At 42.6% G+C, this 19,513-nt stretch overlaps 2 protein-coding genes across 9 annotated transcripts in view; one reads left to right on the top strand and one right to left on the bottom strand.

Moving 5' to 3' along the window:
• The window catches only part of SSH2 (slingshot protein phosphatase 2), a 92,057-nt gene extending 87,139 nt beyond the window's left edge, over positions 1–4,918 (bottom strand). Inside the window, exon 1 of the mRNA XM_065694844.1 lies at positions 4,762–4,918. Coding sequence (XP_065550916.1) covers positions 4,762–4,824 — 63 coding nt within the window. The 5' untranslated portion in view covers positions 4,825–4,918. The remainder of the gene's footprint in view (positions 1–4,761) is intronic.
• The window catches only part of EFCAB5 (EF-hand calcium binding domain 5), a 39,612-nt gene continuing 24,764 nt past the window's right edge, over positions 4,666–19,513 (top strand). For 3 of the 8 annotated variants that reach the window (XM_065694841.1, XM_065694842.1, XM_065694836.1), the window contains exons 1-7: positions 4,667–4,792; positions 5,210–5,291; positions 10,399–10,482; positions 10,576–10,880; positions 13,695–14,264; positions 18,421–18,577; positions 19,248–19,311. In XM_065694841.1, coding sequence (XP_065550913.1) covers positions 13,705–14,264; positions 18,421–18,577; positions 19,248–19,311 — 781 coding nt within the window. In that variant the 5' untranslated portion in view covers positions 4,667–4,792; positions 5,210–5,291; positions 10,399–10,482; positions 10,576–10,880; positions 13,695–13,704. Of the gene's footprint in view, positions 4,793–5,209; positions 5,292–10,398; positions 10,483–10,575; positions 10,881–11,401; positions 11,644–13,694; positions 14,265–18,420; positions 18,578–19,247; positions 19,312–19,513 lie in introns of all 8 variants that reach the window. The other 5 variants (XM_065694840.1, XM_065694838.1, XM_065694839.1 and 2 more) reach the window with 5 other exon arrangements.

Here is a 19,513-nt window from a genome sequence, read left to right as displayed (position 1 = left end):
ATTTATATTTTGAAAGATGCAACTGAGCTGTACAGTTGTTTAATTCAAAATGCCACAAATGGCATCATATTCAGTGGAATAAGAAAATAAGTGAAATAAAAACAAAGATGAAATTTCCCTCAACCTAAAAATGGCCATTTTAGGTCAACGCTGACCAAGTACAACAAGAAGCCTCACTTTCCCCAAGAAAAGTAAGCTGCAGCTTCTAGGCCAGCTACCATAGCTTCCTTGGGCTGGTCTTCACTGCTCAAGACACACATACTTCAAACCCGACAAATTGTAAAGCAATGCCCTAGGAAACAAAACAAATAGAAGGGGAAGGATATGGGAGAAGTAGCTGCCAACTTCGCAAAGAAGCCTTAGACCGAGTGATCTAATGTAAAGAACAATATGAAAGAGGTATTTTATATTCAGTACATCCTTTAGGTCAATAAGCACAGTAACAAATAGTGAAGCGTATTAGACCAGACAGTCGAAGTAAGTTGTAGCCAGGTTCAAATTTACACTCCTCACAAATCAGATTAAACAAAAATGCCAGCAAAACCTAAACCAGTCCACCACAGAAACCAAACTTGTCATCATCAGTGTGGATGTAAGGTATGAATGCTCAGAAAACACAGACTCTTGTACTCTGCATATTTTAAGAATATTTCTGTATGATCCTCAGTGAGGTTCCAATTCAACTGTCATCATCTTCTTTCTTGGCTCCAAACACTGTTTGCAGCCTACAAGAGGACACAGATCCCTATAAGAGCCTGGTATGTCTGTATACAGTAGACAACAAATCCTCAAGAGAAGGACTGATCTTTTGTCACCAAGCAGCTTCAGCTTAGCCATCAAGCTGCTTTAGGAAGACAGTCTCACTACATATGAATGCATTTACACATACACAAATTATCTACAGCACGACAGCCTGGTCCTGTAGAGCTGGACAGAAACCTTCATCCTTTAAAAATACAGCATCACACCCAGGAAGAGGTAGAAGCCTCCTGTTTTTCTTTCAGGGCTTTCAACAGGAGTTTGAAAGATAGGGAGGATGTTACACATCACCTCACTAAAAGAGCTTTGGTTTATCTCCCTAATAGTGACAGCTGGCAACACAGGAAATGGAGGTATCTGTAAGACACCATGAGAAGTCTGCCTAAAGCAGGAATCAGCCCATTCTTCTGGTCCACTGCCTCAGAAAACTTCAGGTTTTGGAATGAACTATGGTTATACCTGAAAAACATCAGCTAAGGAAAACCAACAAATATCTGACGACAGCATCTTTAAATATTAGGCATTTCTATGTCTACCAAGTAGTTCACAAGAAGCTACTGCTCTCCCTGCTACATTGTAGTCTCATCCAAAAATCAACTCTCCACAACCCTATACAAGCAGCAGCAATCAAGACCTCAACTAATGAAAATCCAAAAGAAACAAACATAAAAGCAGGTTCTACTCAAAATAGACTGGACTTATCAATGACTAAGTGAACTCACAAATGCCACACTGTTTAACAGCAATTGCAGGGCCAGGGGTAGAGAAGTGTTATATTTAGCTTCCCCATAAATAAGTGGGAAAATATTTCCTGTACATTCCACCAGCAAGGAGCTCTCAAGCAAAACATGACAGAGACTCCTAAACACATTTGTAGGACTCTGCTTCCTGCTCAAGCTGGTCCCCTGGGATTGAGGGGGGAAGTCAAATGGCTTAGGTTTTCATTTGCTTTAAACTTTCTTTTTTTAAGCTGTGCACTGTAGAACAATACCTGCAGCATATCCTTTCTTTCTGGGTCAGTCACTCCCTTCCAATGAAAGGATTTTGTCTCAGAGAGGGTAGGGAAGACAAGTGCACTGCAAGAGCACTCAGGGCCAGGTTGCCTGCCCAGCTTCTTCACTTTGCAGGACAGAGATTATAGCTGGCAAGAAAGAACCCAAAGAAAATACGCTTTCATTTTTGTTCCACTGAAATAAAGATGCTAGAAGGGAAGGATGGGGAATCCCTTGACCAGCTGACAAGATACTGTCATGCAACACAGGAAACATGGCAGATACTGGGGAGTAGAGTCAAAGAATCCAGGGTACAGAGAGAAAAAGCAACAGGTTTGATTTTTCAAACTGACCTACCTGTCCACAAATTCAAGAGGCGCTTGTGTGAGATGCTCTGTGGCAAGAACAAGATCAAAACCTATAAATAAAAGCCATCCCATTTCTGAGTGATTCAGATCAGCCATTCCCCTGAATGCATAAGAGCCAATTATAACTGTTTATAGGGCATACTTAATGAAAAAAATCAGTTTGAGGACATCAATTTCACCCTTTCTCCTTGTCTGATAAGTTTATCTCTAAAGCAAAAAGGCATCAATTTAAAAGAGAAACCTTCTCTGTCCTCAAAATTCTTAGTGACCTGGAAACAGAATTAGACACAGCCATATGCTTGAACACCAACGTGCTTCTTCCTTGCCCATAAGCTGGAAGAGCAAAATTCCAGCAGTTCCCAGATAATCTTTGCTCAGAAACAGCAGGGTTTCACACAGCAAGTTAGACCCTTATACCATAACAAATATTTAGCAAGATGAGCTTTCTTTTAAAGAAGTAACTTGGAGATAGAGTTATTAGTCCATATAGAAGGAAGTTACCATCAGTTTACAACAGACTGGTGGAAAATGTCACTTAGAGAATCAAGTCCTCCTGCCGAAGCCAACATTGATCTGAAAGAACGGCAAGTGCGACAGGCTCACAGGAGCAAGGCCTAGACAAGAGACTGCCCTGTTCACAAGCTCGTCACAGATTAGGAAGGCTCACCATCTGAAATGATATCAAACGTTTTGAGTAAGAACTTTGTGAAAGGAGGAACACACTCAACAAAATTCTGACAGGAGGATGGAGAAACAACTAACCCCAAATATTGCAAGAGGCTAAAAGGGCAGTTAAAACCCTAATGTGTGGTTAGGAAGTTATAACAGGAAATGCTGAAGTACTCAAACAATAGCAGTTAAGGGCAGAATATAATGAATATCATTTCTACTTTAGACTGCAAGAAAACTCAGAGAATGTAGAAGTATTATGAGAACTAAAACCAGGCCAGGAAAACAGTCACAAGCTTATTTTTACATAGGGCACCAAGGATTTACAAAGACAGCTGGTACAGAATACACCTCCGTACTATGAGATTGAAGAAAAAGAATATAGATAAATATATCAAAAGCTGCATTCTTGGGATTTATGAAGCTCTGGAGGGAGTAGTTTTTATATTTAAAAACTAAGCAGTGTTCAAAAACGAGCACAGTTCCAATGTAATGTAATTGCTTGGGAAACAGCCTGGCTGCTCCAGATGGGAAAGCCTTGCAGAATACAACTAACTGTTCATATAGATCAAATATTCAGCAAGGGAAGGGATAATGCATTCAACAGGGAGAAAGAAGGAAGGTGCCAAGAGAGACTTACCTATTCTCTCAAGATGACTTAAATACAAGAGATGTTTGGGAAAGGGAATAGTGGAAAGGGTGAAGAAGTCAAGAGGGGGAAGCAACCTCTGAAGTAATGCAGCAGGTTAATATTTATGGCAGAGAAATGTAAGTGAAGTTAGCCTGCGTTGCTAAACAAACATACCTTAGGAGAGACATAGGAAAGAAAAAAAAGGTGTTCTGACAGCTAAAATGCTGTCAGGGCAGGCAGGACCTGTCAAGTAGCTGATCTAGTTTCAGAAGAGGTTACCTAACCCAACAAGAAATATATTCCTAGTTGGCTTCTTCATCTCCCCCCAACAAGCAACAGGGTTTTTAACTCTTTACTCCCCCAAAACCAGACATAACACCAGTGTGACAAGGCATGAGGCTTCTTAAGGAAAAAACTAGGCGCACAAGAGATGAAATTAAGCTCACAATATTCATTCCCATCTTTAGTTCTATTAGAAACCAGCCACACAAACAGCAGGTTGCAGTTTAAGGGGTTAACACGCAAGATTTTACAATACAGAAGTGCTAAACCAACAACCCGTCCCAAGTTTAAAGAGCATGGAAAGCAAGGAGCCTTCCCAGCCTCCTGTCTCACTTCCTGATCCAGGGAACATCTGCACATCTCACCCAGAGATCTGAAATCTGGCTCTTCCCGAGGTGTCTTGGGCTTGAGACAGCCTCTGGAAGATTATAGATAACATTCAAGGAAAAGGGGGGTAAAAGAAAGAAATAACCTTAGCTCTTTGCAAAGGAAGGGCCGCGTACTGGAGATACCCAGAGGGTGCTGTCACATTCAATCATCTTAAAACAGCCGTAGCTGAACAATGTCAGTTTGCTTCCAACGCACGCTTCCAGCCTCTCCCCCACCGCACACACCAACAAAATTAAACCGGGCGCTTTATTTAGACAGCTCCGCGTTGCAGATGGGGCAGCAGGAGCTTTACATAGAGGCGTGGGGAGGGCTCTGACCAGGACCCTGTGCGGTGCCCCCCCAAGCAGGCCCGGGCTGAGGGCCCGGGGGGCCCTCAGCCCGGGCCTGCTGGGGGGGCACCGCAGTCCCTCCGCCTCTCCCCTCGCTTGTCACCAGGCCACAGCACCGCGGGGGCTCCGTTTCGAGGGGCCGAGGGCAGCGGTCGCCGCTGCCCACACGGAGCTGTCAGGACCCGACGGGAAGAGGCAAGGAAGGGGGGGGGGAAAAGGCTGAGGTGAGAGGGGAGAGAACCAGAGCGCTCTGCCCCGCGCATGCGCACCGCCGCGCTCCGGACCCTAACGGCCACCAACCGCCGCGCTCCCCTCAGCGCCGGGCGGGCGGCTGGACTCACCGAGGCGCAAGGGCTGGAGGTGGCGCTGGGGGTAGGCGAGCGCTGCACCGTGACCAGAGCCATCGAGGCGCGGCGGGGCCCCGCGTCCGGCCGGCGGGGGAAGCTTTACTCCATGGTGGGAGGGCGGGGAGAAAAGGGGTGGAGAGGAGGGGGTGAGCGGAGGTGGCGCGGCGCCGGCCGCAGGGGGCAGCAGCTCCGCACACGCCAACGGCCTCTCGCCGACTGAGCCGCGCCGGGGCTGGGCCGGCCGGGCACAATGAGGCGCCAGGGCGCATGCGCCACCTGTCAGCGCGGTACCGCCCCCTGCAGGTTAACCCGTGCCGCGCCGGCAGGCTCTGCGCTGAGGGGGGAGAACCGGTTGGCGCTGGTGTGGGGTCACCTCATTCCATGTCCCAGCCTGAGAAAGGGGGTTTGGGAATGTGTGCCAGCTTGGCTTGCCTCCTGGCAGGGTGCTCCGGTGTGTGGGACTGAGAGTGTTTTGGAATCCCATCCTACAGGGAGCACTCGGGAAGTGTATGGCAGCGAACTGGGTGAGTTTGGCCTCAGTGCTCACACACTGCAGCTTTTCTTTGGGTTAGGGAGCAATAGTAACTCGTAATGTAATGGAAACAGCATATAGCACCTATTTATACATCAGTGAACAACCTCCAACACCGAAAGAGTGAGAGAGAGCTGGGCTGGTGCGGCCTGGAGAAGAGAAGGCTCCTGAAGGGGAGACCTGAGAGCAGCTCCAGTATCTAGAGGGGCTACAAGAAACCTGGAGAGGGGCTTTGGACAAGGGATGTAGGGATAGGACAAGGGGAATGGCTTTAACCTGCCCGAGGGGAGACTGAGATGAGCTCTTAGGCAGAAGCTCTTCCCTGTGAGGGTGCTGAGGTGCTGGCACAGGGTGCCCAGAGAAGCTGTGGCTGCCCCATCCCTGGCAGTGCTCAAGGCCAGGTTGGACACAGGGGCTTGGAGCAAGCTGCTCCAGTGGAAGGGGTCCCTGCCCATGGCAGGGGATTGGAACTGGGTAAGCTTTAAGGTCCCTTCCAACACAAACAAGTCTGTGATTGTATGAAAAAAACAACTCTAATAAGTATAAATGATGTTTTAAGCATTCAGCCATCCCCAGAAGGCAATACTGATTGACAGTTTGGGTTCTGAGGCAAAGGGCCAAACACTATTAAGCTTCATTTGTTTCGCAGTTTCAGCCTGGTGCTGCTGAATTCATGGGAATGTTGGCAAGGGGGTAATTGGGATCAGGAATTGTCTTGGGCATATCATGACAAAACTACACATGATAAACAGAAGCCATTTGAAATATTAAACAGGACAAACTTCGTTGCAAAATGTGTGTATTGACCCACAGATTCCTTCTAAGCAGCTTTCATCTTTTCCTCAAGGCTGTAGGGGACTCTTGCCCCTGTAAATTTAAGTATCAGAGAAGCTGCATGGTAGCTCTCTAGGTGATTCTCCAGAGCCCTGCAGTCAAAGTAATTAGCAGGGAGGCTCCTGTAGCTGGGCTGCACTGCAAGGCAAAAGTCAGGGTTGCTAATGAGGCATTTTGCCTCCTGGTGGACAAGAGAGGATGAAGGACAGGCTCCCTAAACTGGTCTAAAACTGAGCTTGCAGAACTGCACAGCAAGCCAGGATCTTGAACATGAAGGAGTCGAAAAGAGCCACCAGTGGGATCCAAGAGTGTGGGGAGAATAAGTAAAACCTGTAGGTAAACAGAGAGCCATTGTCCTCATTTTTACAGCCATCACGTTGGTATTTTGAAACACAGTATTTATGGAAAGTATGCCTACAGCACATTCTGATTTATGGCACAGAAGTCAAGAAAATGCCTTCCAGACCCCTTTTAAATTAGTATCCCTCACGTTCTGAATATTCCACAGCTTCCCAATAAAACAATATCTTTTTCTGAGCAGCCTCTTGCCCACCCCCCAACCCCCCCCTTTTTTTTTATTAAATCCTATCTGTGGGCAGATCTGCAGTGCACATGTGGGTTTGGTGTATCTGAACAGTAGATGCAGATTGGCAAAGACCATTCCCAATAAAAACATCTTTTTGCCATTCTACATAAAGCAAGCTGCAAGTTTGGGGAGCAAAAAGATTGTTCTGTGCTTGTGAGTTGTACATACCAGATATTTTCACACTTTCAAATAACACAGCAGGACCAGAAGGCTGTTAGGTGTGGCTATGGAAAAAAAAAAAGCTCTATCTGTAGATAGAACAGAACTTCTTTCCTATCAATATTTGCTATTAATCCAGATATACCTAAACTGCATAAAGTATGTTTTCCAGACCATATTAGTCACCTTTTTATTTAGTTTCTGCCCAGTTCAGGAAAGAACAGAAGTAAAAGGTTAGCTAAGAATGGCGTGGATAAGCAGTACAATGAAGCACATGGGAACCTTTTTATTTTCAATTACTTTAAAGATCATTTAGGTTTTCTGCTATATTCACTGTAGCTGCTTTTTGCTATATTTTACTCAAATATGGTGTTTGTTCTCCCAACTCCTCTTTTCTGTCTGACTTATTTTCTGTGAAACTGAAAAAGTGCTTTTTCTCCTGGCAAAGCACTTCTTTCTTTCAGTTAAAAATGATCCTGCATCACTTAAGTAGTCCCTTGGAGAAGGTTTTGGGAATGTAAGAAGCATGGACTCAAGTACTTTGTGTCTGCTACGTATTGGTTATGCAAAGCATGGTGAAGCTTAGTAGAAAGAGAGATTCTTTGTGGTCACCAGCCACCCTTTTGAGGTGGTAGCCAGATATGAAGCTATGCTGCTGTAAAGTTTATGTCATAATTTCAGTGAAGGCAGGAGTCGCTTTTGAGGATGGGAAAGGTTTTTCTTCTCTGGCATATGACAGGACTCTCAATGCTGTTCATCTTTCTCTAAAGTACAATATCTAGGCTGTTAGTTTGTTTCATGCAAATGGATTCCTGCAAATACAAGGTTGCTTCAAGGCGTGTGGCTTCTGCTGGATACATCTGCAGTGATGCAGAAGATAGGTGGAAGCCCCCAGGTCCCCAGACTTCCAGCAGTTTCCTCACTTGGGACTGGTGTTTCACTCTGGGTTTTGAGTAACAGGCATGCAGGGATTACTCTCAATAAATGATTATTTAAACCAGCTTCTGAAATAGACTTTTGTGCAATTTTCATATATCCTGTAGCTCTTCCAGGTATTTGAACAGCAAACCCTTTTAAAAAACATTTACCATGAGTAAATAATGGAGTTGCTATCTACAGCTCACTAAAGGTCCAACATTTCACTTGCTAACTACAGTAATCACAGATTGCAGTGGTTCTCTGAGCCATTAGAAAGGTATAATCTGCATGTGCAATGCTTTTTAGCAGCAGAATTTCAATGTGGAGTTGGAAGCTAAAAGGCAGATGAATTCTGATTGAAAAGAGCAATTAGAGGGCAGCCTGTGGTCACAGCGTCATGGTTGGTACAAAGAAGAGATTTGAAGCCTGTGGCCTTATTCTTTCCTGTGCTGAAAGCGCTGTGGTCAGCACCTGCAGCTTTAGCCCCATGTGTCATTTAAAGCTTTACATGAGCTGGTTTTGCACGTTTCCCAAACTGACTATTTTCTTTAATACACTGCAAACATTTCTCTGGCTAAAACAACTTATGATTACTACATGTCAGGGCTTTTATTGCATAATCTTGGCATCAGCTGCAAACAGCAACAGTGTGCTCCCAAAATGTATCTTACACAGAAACCCAACAAATCGATAGAAGAGGCAATTGCAGCAAAACATCTGTGATGACATATTCAGCCCATTATTTTGTCAACAGTGTAAGAATTTGATGGCATAATAAAAGGATACACTTTGCTTAGCAAAAACATTTAGGGGATAACAGCCCAGTTAAATAGGGTGTGATTGAAGGTTTGCTTAGCCCATGGGATTGCACTTCCAGGGAAATAAAAATAGAGCCATTGTGATTCCTCCTTCCAAGTTCTGTTTGTTTGGAGGGTAAAAAAATCACTTTAAGAAAAGGGGGAGTATTTTTTAAATAGATGTTTCAGACTGAAAAAGAAGAGAAAGTTTGGTAAATTAATTATAATACCAACAGAATGCTGAAGTGCAAAGAGGAAAAGCAAACCCACCTGGGAGAAGAGATAACGAGAGTTAATCATGTGCAAGCTGCTCTGGGTAAAAAAGTGCACAATTGAGCTTAAAGCCTCAGTTAAATTATTCCTGTGCACTAATTTTCTGCTTCATTTTCTTGACATAATTGATGCAGTCCTTGGAAATACACTGCAATGAGCTTATTTCCTTCTGATAGGTGTTGTTTCAAGTAAACAGCAAAGAAGTGATAGTTTATTACAGCATGTTTTTCACATGGAGGTTAACTTATATGTGTTTTGTGGGGTTTTTTTTTGTGCTGTTTCCTCTCTACAAGCAAATACTGAATTCTAAAGTCACTATTGTAGTGTCTATGGCATGTTAATGCACTGGTAAGCTTGGCATTCCAGTGGTATCTGAGAGTGTCCAAAAGGAACAGTTTTCAGAGACATGTAGCACAGATGGCCAAAGGTATCTATAGAAGCTACAACATACAAATTGTTTCTGAAATATGTACAGGAGACCATAGAGGGAAATAAGTGTTGCTGGGTAGGAACACCAGGAGTGCCCTACTTTCCAGAAGAGACAGTCTAAAAATGATACAAAAATTGAGGATTTTGACTGTCCATCAAAGTACAATTGTTACTGTAATTTCTGAGCAACTTTCCTCCTTTGTAATAACCCTGCACACAGCATGGACACTTTCTAACTTCTATGGCAGGGCTTAGGAACAAAACTAAACCTTTTTAAGAGCAGAATAAATATTGAACTGGGTTTATCATGACTCTGGTGCATGTCACATTTAGTTATTTGCAATTCCAGTTTTATAAATGACTTATTATTTACTGTGGTGTTGTGAGTGCTGTAACAAATAAAAAGTGACTTGACGAAGACGACAGAATGAAACAGTTTGCAATTAAAAACCCAGAGTTCCTAAGCTAGAGAAGAAATGTTACTGACAGGAACTCTATCAGATTTTGGGAAAATTCTGTTATTTTTATTAAACCTCCTCTATTTCATGTTTTCTAACAAGTTCAGCTGTCCCGTAAAATGGAGAATAATACTCTGCCAGAGGGCGAAGCTGTTCCATTGACAAATGCTGTAGCTAAAGTCACAGTTCAGTTTTCCTGCAGGTAGACAACTCAAAGATTATGCCTCTCCCAGTGCAAAGTAGAAAGAAAGAAAGAGCATTAGATAAACCTTGTTTCCTGGCAGATTGTTCCGTAAATTTCTCAGTTGGAAGTTCTGAGTGTAACGCAAAGGAAATCGCTAAGCAGGTGCCTGATTCACAACAGCATAAAAGAGGGCAGAATGGCTGTCGTAGATGTTTTTTTGTCTTTTCCCTTCTCCTTTCCCCACGTTGTATATTATTCTTCAAGAATATAGGAGAAATTATGGAAGATGATTCATCAAATTCCTGTAGATTCAGGTTTAAAAGCAGTCTAACAAAATGGCACTGTTATTGGTGCTGTGCATGCCTTTCCTCAGGGCTGCTTCAAAGTGACACAGTTCTTTCCAGTGAAGAGCCTGAAAATTATTAAATTGAGTTTGTAATGAATTTCTTTTTATCTCTCAGATTTTCACATCTGGTTAATGCAGTCCTTAGTTCAGCTTGGAAGGGACTTGCTTGTTCTGGACTTTGTGAACCTTGAAGCTGAAGGTAAACCTCCTGTCACTGGGCACCTGTGGATTCTCTCTCTGTGCCCTAATGTTGTCTGTTGCTATTCATAGTCCTTTCTGGTTTTATTTTCAGTCATGTGATGCAGTGTTCTAAGTTCAGTACAGAAGAGTCTGTTGGGCTGCCAAAGCCCAAAGACAACCTACAGCAATTCTGAGTCGTGGAAGACACATAGCAACCTTTGGGATTATTGCTTAGCAACTGCAAACACAGAGGAGTAAAACTCACAGCCCGGCTCCACAGCAGGTCTGAGAAATGCCTAATTCACTTCTAAGATTTTTAAGGTTGTGAACAGATGGGCATATATTAAATTCCAGTTCATTTGCAAAGCCACTTTGAAAGCAGGAAGAATAAGATCTGGTTTGATACCTGCTCCAAAGGTAAGAAAAACAGTTCTTCAAAGCTTCACGAAGCAAAAGAGAATGTCTTTTTATATTGTAATTGTATTGAAAAGGAGATCATGTATAAAAGGGTATTGGGCTCTTTGTGTTTGGTGAGATAAACATGCTCTGTGAAGCACATTAAGGAAAGGCAAAACTATTTCTGAGCAATAGAGCATCAAAGAGATTATACTCTAGTTTTGAAAATACTTTTGTAACTCAAACATCTCTAAAATATTTACTTAGACAAACTTTAGTCTTTCCTGGCCCTATCCCACCCACAAAATCCCCTAACAGTATAACAATGAAACCATAAAAACCTTATTTATGAGCAGATTTGGGGTTTGTACAGAAAAGGGAGAGATAATCTTTTTCTACCTGCAGGGATTCCAGCAAGAATATTTCTCTCACAAAAAAGGAGCCAGGGAAGTGGCATCCTACTAAATAATGAAAAGCTTATCTTGCCTTCAGCTTGAGCAAAAGCTTACACGAAACTTTATATCACATTTCAAATTTCCTAGGTGTTTCTAAAGCTTGCCTCTGTACACCAATCATATTGTTACTTGGACAATCAGGCCTCTACTTGGGAATGTCACAGGCCATGAGAGCCTTATATATTACAAGCCAAATTCTCAACTGATGTCAATCAGCACTGAAGTTTATGAGCTAATGGTGTCTTACACAAACTGGACGTGTGTTCCTGTAGTCCTCAACAAATTCCAAGTTTCAGGGCCTGATTCTAGCACTCCTTTGTTGTTAACAGGTATGTGCTGTTTGTATGTTCTTCCGTACCTTCCTTATCTGTCCTGCATTAAAGGAGTGGGCATAGTTCTCTGTGCTCTGCTTCCATTCTTGGCATAGAGCGAATGCCATGGAATTGAGATAGAACAGTCACCCTGAGTTGTTTTTTGTTTTATTTTGTTCAGAGACATAGAGATACTTTATAAACATTTACTAATCCTCAAAATCATCCTAACAAATGGTTGAGAGCAGTGTAGAAAATCTATTCATCATCCTTTGGAACTGGGCACCTCATAAAGCAGAATGCAGTTGTCACTTTAACATTGCACAGAGACTGCAGAGCAGTTTCATAAAGGACGTTGAAAAATAACGTAAGTATTTGAAACCACAAGAAGGTTTATTTTGGCACAACAAAACCAGCTGATTTGGAATATGATCAGGACATTTGGTTAACACCCTGCTTTAAACCAGAAAGAGTCTGATTTTACAACTTACTGAGGGAAACTCCCCTAAGCAAGGAACAATTTGCCTGGATTCACTGGTTTCCTTTTCTGCCATTGTAAATCTGGACTCCTTTACAGCTCATGTCCTCCGGTGGCAAGACCAGCTCCCATCTTAAAACCCTCTGTGTGGGTCAGGCAAGCAGCTTGATCCATAAATCCATCTCCCTCCCTAGCAGGTAATCATCTTTGAAAACAAATTACCAGCAGATGCCAATAAGTGCATTGAGAAAGCAGACACAGAAATTTAGTGCTGTGAAGCATCCTACCTATTCAAGCAGCATTTGGACTCAAAACAGTGGTTATGAACTAGAAGGTCAATATACTAGTAATTACATTTGTGCATCAAGAGGGTTGTAGATCACATGTATGCTTTTCCTGGAAGGCTGAACTCTCTTCAGAACAGCTACAAATGCTTAAACATGAAGAGCAAAACATATCAAAAGCAACAGTATTGCTATGGATACTGAAAGGCCTTAGCAAAAAGCACTTTTAAATAAGAGCTTGAAAAGTTCAGAGTGGTGTTTCATCTTTAATTTGGAAAGGCATTAGGCTCTCTTTGTTAATATCACCCTTCCCTTGCTGTTGTTTAACACTGACCTGGGGTTTTTGCTGCATGCTGGTGTTTTTGCATGCTCAAGTAGTTGGGCAACATTCTGCTCCATTCCGTATTCATAAATCCAATTACAGATGCAGACAGTGATGTGTGGAGACACACCAATAGTTTTCAAATTGTGCCTTGTGAGCAACCTGGTTTCTTCCTGATATTTCGCAGAATGAACATTTTGAGAAGAAAATGGTGGAGTTTGGGACACTGTAAAGGGAGATATCTGCAACTTTGTGTAGGTCTGTCTCTTACAGAATAATCTACAAGATGAAGTGCTTGTGAACAGCTTAATTACAGAGTTGATGATATAGAGTTTCTCTTTCTGTGGGAGCTCTGCTGACCCATACACCTGTGTCCTCATTACCTGAACAAAATGTCCAGAGGAAAAAATAGTTGTCGAAGTTGAAATGAAGTAGTCTGTGGGACAGGCTTCCTCACTGTTTTTTCACAGCAACAGAAAAGATGAAGCGGGAGACATGGAGCAATCTTGCTCCCAGGTATCTGGTATCTTCTGTTACTTGCTTCCTTTGTCTCACATCCATTGGATTTCCTGGAGGCATGGAATGGAACCTAAACAGTAATAATGACACTAAGGGTAAGAGGAATTTACTAGTTGGAACTGGGGGACAAGATTTCTGAGCACTGTTCACCACTGGGTTTCTGAGTTTTTAAGTGACCTGGAATTAATCACTTCTGTGTCTCAGTTTCTTCTCCTGCAAGAAAGGAACACACTTATTTGGTTGCTCTGTCTCCAAGGGCTGTTGTGATACATAATTAATCCTTATAAATCATTTAATGATCTTTGAAGTGAAGGGGCTGTATTTATTTAAGAGTACAAAGCAGCAGTAACAGAATGAAAAAGGAATGTAGAAAAAGAATATTAATTCCTAACAATAGAGTCATCTTTTAGGACACTGTTGCATCTTTTGGCATTGTATAACCTGCTGCTTCTGTTCTGTGTCACAGCTATTGAAGGATGGCTATTCAGCCAGCAGGAGCCCAAACTGCAGGTCTGCAATGTCCCAAGCCTGGAGGTGAGAATATGACTGCCACAGACATGAAGAGAAAACAGGGGAATGATGAGCCGCCATGTCTTAGTGTTTATGCTCTGTGGAAAGACTGCTTTTATAAAAAGGTACAGCAGAGGTGTCTGAGTCTGCAGGAGACAAAAGTGAAGATGGTTCGTGAACAAAAGGTAAAAGAAGAAAAGGTAAATAAGAGAGAACCCTATGACTTGCTGTCCAGAGAGTGGTTCAATAATGAGAAGGTGTCACTAGATACTCGTATCTATTTGCTTGAAAAACTCCTACCTACATTAATCCCAGGAATTGAAAAACTGTTAATGGAAGTGGAAAGAAAGAACGTGTTTGCAGCGGAAGAGCCAACCCAGTTCAATCCCTTTATCTTCCTTGGTGAATATCTGATGAGACATAACCCCCAGTATGGCATTCCTACAAAACCAAGCCCATACCTGAGAGGATTGAAGGTGGTCACAGAGGAGCTAAAATCTGAGATGGCTGGTACAACATCAGAGAGGTGAGAGAGCTGAAAGTGTGGCTAGTCACATGAGCAGAGCTGGTGTCTTGCTGTGGTGTGACGGCAGCCTGGCTGGTATTGTAGAACAAAATGAACCTTGTGGAGTCCAGTGCCAGCAATGGCAGTAGTCTCTCACAAAAACCTGAGAAGCAGCACAAATGCCAGAACATTTCACACAAAAAGAGACACCAGTTATTCCTGTTTAAAGCAATTTTCTGCCCTTCACAAGTATGTAATTCCTCTTTGGACTCAATTATGTGTGTGGAATGCAAACTGCTTTCAAACTGGTCTAGGTTAGTGACAGCAATTCTTTAGCGCAGGTGTTGGTATCAAAGGTCCATGGACTCTTCAGATCAGTTCTTTTATATTCTTCCAAACTTAATACAATGAGAACCCTTTTTTCCTCCTTCAGGATGATTTCTCTTGACCAAACGAACAACAATATTGTCCTGGTACATTGTAGAAGCTCCTTCTCCTGGGACTTTTACTTAGGCTTTCCTTCCAGATTCTTTTTTGTATTTTATTATGTTGCTTATTCCTGGGGTGTATTTAATCTGCTGCTTTACTCTGATACGTAATGAATATTGGAAGGGGGTTCCATGGCATCTTACAATATGCTATGGTTAGAATAGGAATGCATTAGCTGAAGAATAATGGTTTCATTGTCATTGCTTTATTCAGACAAATGCAGAATTGAACATTTGTGTTTGCAGATGATCCAGAGGTGATGGTGAATGATGGCAAAATTACTCATGCGCTACCAGATCATTTTATTCTGTATCTGAGTTTGTAGAATAATGACTTCTATTTGAATGGCTGTCTCTTCTATTTGCATAAATAGTACATACAGCTTGAAAATTGGTTTCAAGTTTTCAGTGTCAGGAATTAGGGAAGTCAAATGTTGACGTCTTATACATAAACTCTAAATGAAGATAACTGAAGTTTCAGTATTAAAATGAATAAAAGAACATATTAAATCTCTCTCTACTGCTCTGAGCTTCTGTCTCTCTGCATATCTAGTCCACATACTGTTACAGTTCATAGGAACATGCCTTGTGTGGATACAGCCAAAGCAGTGTCATGAGTGAATTGTATACAGTCACCTCCTTTTCCCCCATGGGTAGAAATAATTGTGAATGACTGATTGTGGTCAGCATGTAAGAGCTCAGCTTTTTGTTTTTTTTCTTCTTAAGCAGACATGGAGGAGAACAACCAAAGCTGGGAAAAGATTTTCAATTATATTTTCTATTTTTAAATGCTGGTCCACTGAAACAAATGATCTGGGGAAATATCTGCTTTATCAGTGAGCTTTACTCAACCACACACTGCTCTGGGGGATGTTGATGATGCCAGCCTTGCCAACACCTTTTCTGGGGGGATTGTTTCACCATTCATATGTCTTCACAGAAGGATACTTGGATGCAGGAACCTCAGAAACACGTCTTACTTTCATTTTGCAAAAGAAGTTGAATTAAAATACAGAACATTTCCTGACATTTTGGGTTGCTTTTTTGTTTGGTTTTGGGAGTGTTCTTAGTTTTGTGGTTTGGTTTGGGTTTTTTACTGCTAAAATATTCTTGGCTTTCATTGTGAATCAGAGCGTATTTCTAGAAACTGAGGTTTTCCTGTAGAATGCAAAGTGTTGGCTACTGGTGACATGTTATCTTGGTCTTGGCTGTTAAATCCATGTTTACACTTGCAGACAGTTTCTCAATTTGTAGCTATCAAAGCTGATGCAAAGGAAGTGACTATCAAGACTTGTAGAAATAAATCTCTCCATAGACAGCACTGCCACAGGGGGTTATGTAGCCATAGCAGGTTTTGCGTATCAGCTGGTAGTAGTATCATGGGATTTGCATTCACAGCAGCTCAGGATTTACATATTTGTGATGGCTGTATTGTGGGATTTGCATCAGATTCTTAAACCCCAGCAGCACGGAGGATTTTACCGACAGGAGATGCTGGTTTGTGCTCAGAATCGCTCACATAAGCAGCAGGAAGATGAAGGGTAAAATTCTGGTCCCAGTGCAGTTCCTGGGAGCCTTTTGACATGACCTTCAGGAAGGGCAGGATCTCACCACAGGTTGCTGTCTAAATTTCAGTGAGTTCTCTCAGGCTTCCTCTAATCTCTCCTTAACTGCCACCAGACAGGAGAGAAGATGGGAGAAATTCCATATCCAAATGGACTGGTACCTGAATCAGAGACTTTATTTGTCCAGGGATGGTAGTCCTTCAGTCTGAGTCACCATCCCTGTGTGGGAGTTAGGCGGCTGTCTTCCTGAAGAAACATGTTTCATTCTGCAGGGAGAAGTCACCCTCGCTGCCATCTCATCCTTCTGGAAATATCTAATCCTGGAATGAGCTCACATTCAAATGAGTGCCCAGCATTGATCTGCTGTTATTGTCTAGGGGGGGAAACATCTTGTCCCATACCAGGGACACCAGGAAGAGAAGGCAGAAATTTGGTGGCTTAGGACTCTAGAAGTAAAGGCAGAACTGCAGCCCAGTGCGGGTGCAGCACACAATGAAACATGTGCTGAGCACTGCCCAAATTAATCACCAAAGCACGCTGGCAACTCCCAGCACAGCCTTAGCTCTGCCTTCAGTTTGCAGACCACTCCTGAGGAGGAGCTGCAATGGTCCAGAAATGGTCTGGTTTTCTCTTTGTAGCATACATTGGAGAAAAATGTGTTAGTGCGGTTAGCATGGTACCTGCTACACACCTCCTCTTTGCTGTGTCCATGAAGGAGTCAGGAGATAGGAAATTGTTTTCCCCTTCCCCTGCTATCAAAGTGCCAGAGGCTGCATTGCCTCAGCCAGGACTTGTGCAATGCTCACAACTGGTGAAGGAACCCAGTTATTAAGAAATCTCTGTGATAAGTGGCCATGACGAACAAGTGCGAAGTGATAAAACTGTGATCCAAGTGTGTTGCTGTAAAATGTCAAACAGGCCTTTCTAAATATAGCAGTGGTTTATCATTTCTAGGATGACCTGTAGCAACAGAAGAGATCAGAGAATGGATCAGCCCATCTTCACAGTATGTGAAACACGGGAAGAAGGGAGCAGAAGTCATTAGTTAAAATATAGTTTCTGTGCTCGTGTGTTCTCAGGTACAATAGAGGAGCAATTCCCCTTACTCTAAGTATTACAGAGGGTGTGAGTGCCACAGAGGTGAGCAGTGCAGCTGCTGAATGCAGAGAGGTCTCCATGACCTGGAACTCTTCTCCCCATATGAAATGATCCTTTGGCTTTAAGCATATTGACCTTCCTGAAGGCTTTTTTTTTCATTTCATAAATGAACACAAGTCAGAACCAAAGCAGATCAGTTCTACAGGATCAATTGATTTAGTTCTTTTGTGCAAAATGGAGGATTGGGAAAAACATGGCTAGGTGATTAGAGAAGCAAAGAAAAGGGAAGAAAGAAGAAAGGGAGGCATTTTTAGTCCAAGCTTGCAAACAATATGTTCAAAATGACAGAGAGGTTGGGGTATTATCCCTGTCCTAAGGCAGAAAGGACATTATTGTGTGAGACTGCTTATGAAATTTCATTGAACATTGTTCTTTGCCAGTGAAGTGCTTATGTGAAATTGTGCTTAGGCTTTGAGACAAATGCAGACTGATGCAATTCTGTTGGTAAATCAAGCGTAGCAAAATTAGGCACCTCTCTTCCTGCTAAAATTAGAAGGTGAAGGACATCTACACAATAAATGATTAATGCCATTATAAGTGTGAAGGTAAAAATTATCACTGTTGAAACTACACAAACTAGGGGTGCTGTACAGATGATTTTCCTTTAAATGTCTACCGTATGCTCTACAAGAAGCTCTCCACACACACACATCTGACGCAGGTTATTTCTTCAGATTCATAGTACAGTTGATTTCAGGAGATGATACTTGTCAATATAAATACTCTCACCTCCTTGGAGATTCCCTCTGAAAACACAGGTTACTAGTATGTAGTCCAGTAGTTACACTAGTAATTTTGTGCCTTAAACGTCAAGTATTTCTTTGGACAAAAAATCTGCTTGTATTAGAAGGACAAGTATTTCAGTCAGAAGTTATTTCCTTTCCTTTTGTTCTACAGGGTAGGCTTAATCTAACTTAAATATGATTATGATGGTATCTTTCTAAACCATATTCCCATGTCCTACAGGCTGGCCAGGATGAAGGCTGAGGCAAAGGTCAAACATAAGGAGAGGGAGGAATTAGAAAATACGAAGTCTCAGGTGAAACTGATGAGAAAGGAGGCGCTGGCAATTCAATTCGAGGAGTGGACAGTGGATGTCAGTGGCAGAATACCAATTGCACTGGTAACTAGGAAAGATTCTTGTTAACATAGTGCTATGATTGTTCCAGGAGGAAAAGGAAGACTGTGATAGTGGCATCTGCCCTGGCATGGCAGCATGGAGCATAAGGATAGGCAATGGCTCTGACATCCCTTAAGGTCAGGGTGCAGGTTGTTGTCTGCCTCATAGCCACACCAAGCCCTGATTCCCTATGAGCACATGGAAGGATTACAGTGCATTCTCCACACAGTTCCTGGGAAGCTAAATACCCCCTAAGGTACTTTGACAGTCCTGAGGCTGGGGATGCATACCTCATCACTGGATGTCCTGGTTATCCCTCAGAATCCCCTTAAAAAGGTCCAGGGCAGCCACTCTTGCTCTCCTGTGGCCTCCATTACGTTTTCTTCCTATCCCTGTGGCTCATACAAATTGATACTGCAGCTCAGAAGAGATGAGATGTGCAGTAATCTCTTGGTACAAGCATTTTTCTTACAAGTGACAGAAGCCCTCTAGGAAATGGTCCTGTGGTTACACACAGCACAACATAGACAAGGTCTACATTTAACATTTACCCACCTATATGTGGTAAGAAGCATGGCTGGCCCATACACTGGTTACTCTGGGTGACTTACTTTAGTAATTACCTATTGTTGTCTGCATGAAACAGGCCTTTGACTGTTACCTTGATTTGTAGGTTCAGAGTGCCCTGAGGACTTTTGCAGATGTCGTTGCTTCTACAGCCACAGATGTAAGAAAAAGTAAGTTTTCGATGTGTCTCCTTTAGTTCTATTTCTGTGGTTGAATTCTGATGCAAACTGTGAGCAAACAGCCAACGGATTTGATAACAGAGAAAGGATCTCTAAGGGTAGTTAGGATATGAACCACAGATTTTGAGACAGATTGGAAAGAGACTGAATCACCGTGTGGTTCATTGACAGGATCTTGAAAAGCATGGAAAGA

Source organism: Lathamus discolor, chromosome 14 (genome assembly GCF_037157495.1).
Source record: "Lathamus discolor isolate bLatDis1 chromosome 14, bLatDis1.hap1, whole genome shotgun sequence".
In the NCBI taxonomy this organism is placed as follows: Eukaryota; Metazoa; Chordata; class Aves; order Psittaciformes; family Psittacidae; genus Lathamus; species Lathamus discolor.
Note: the sequence above shows the minus strand (reverse complement) of the source record. Positions and strands in the feature narration are given on the sequence as shown.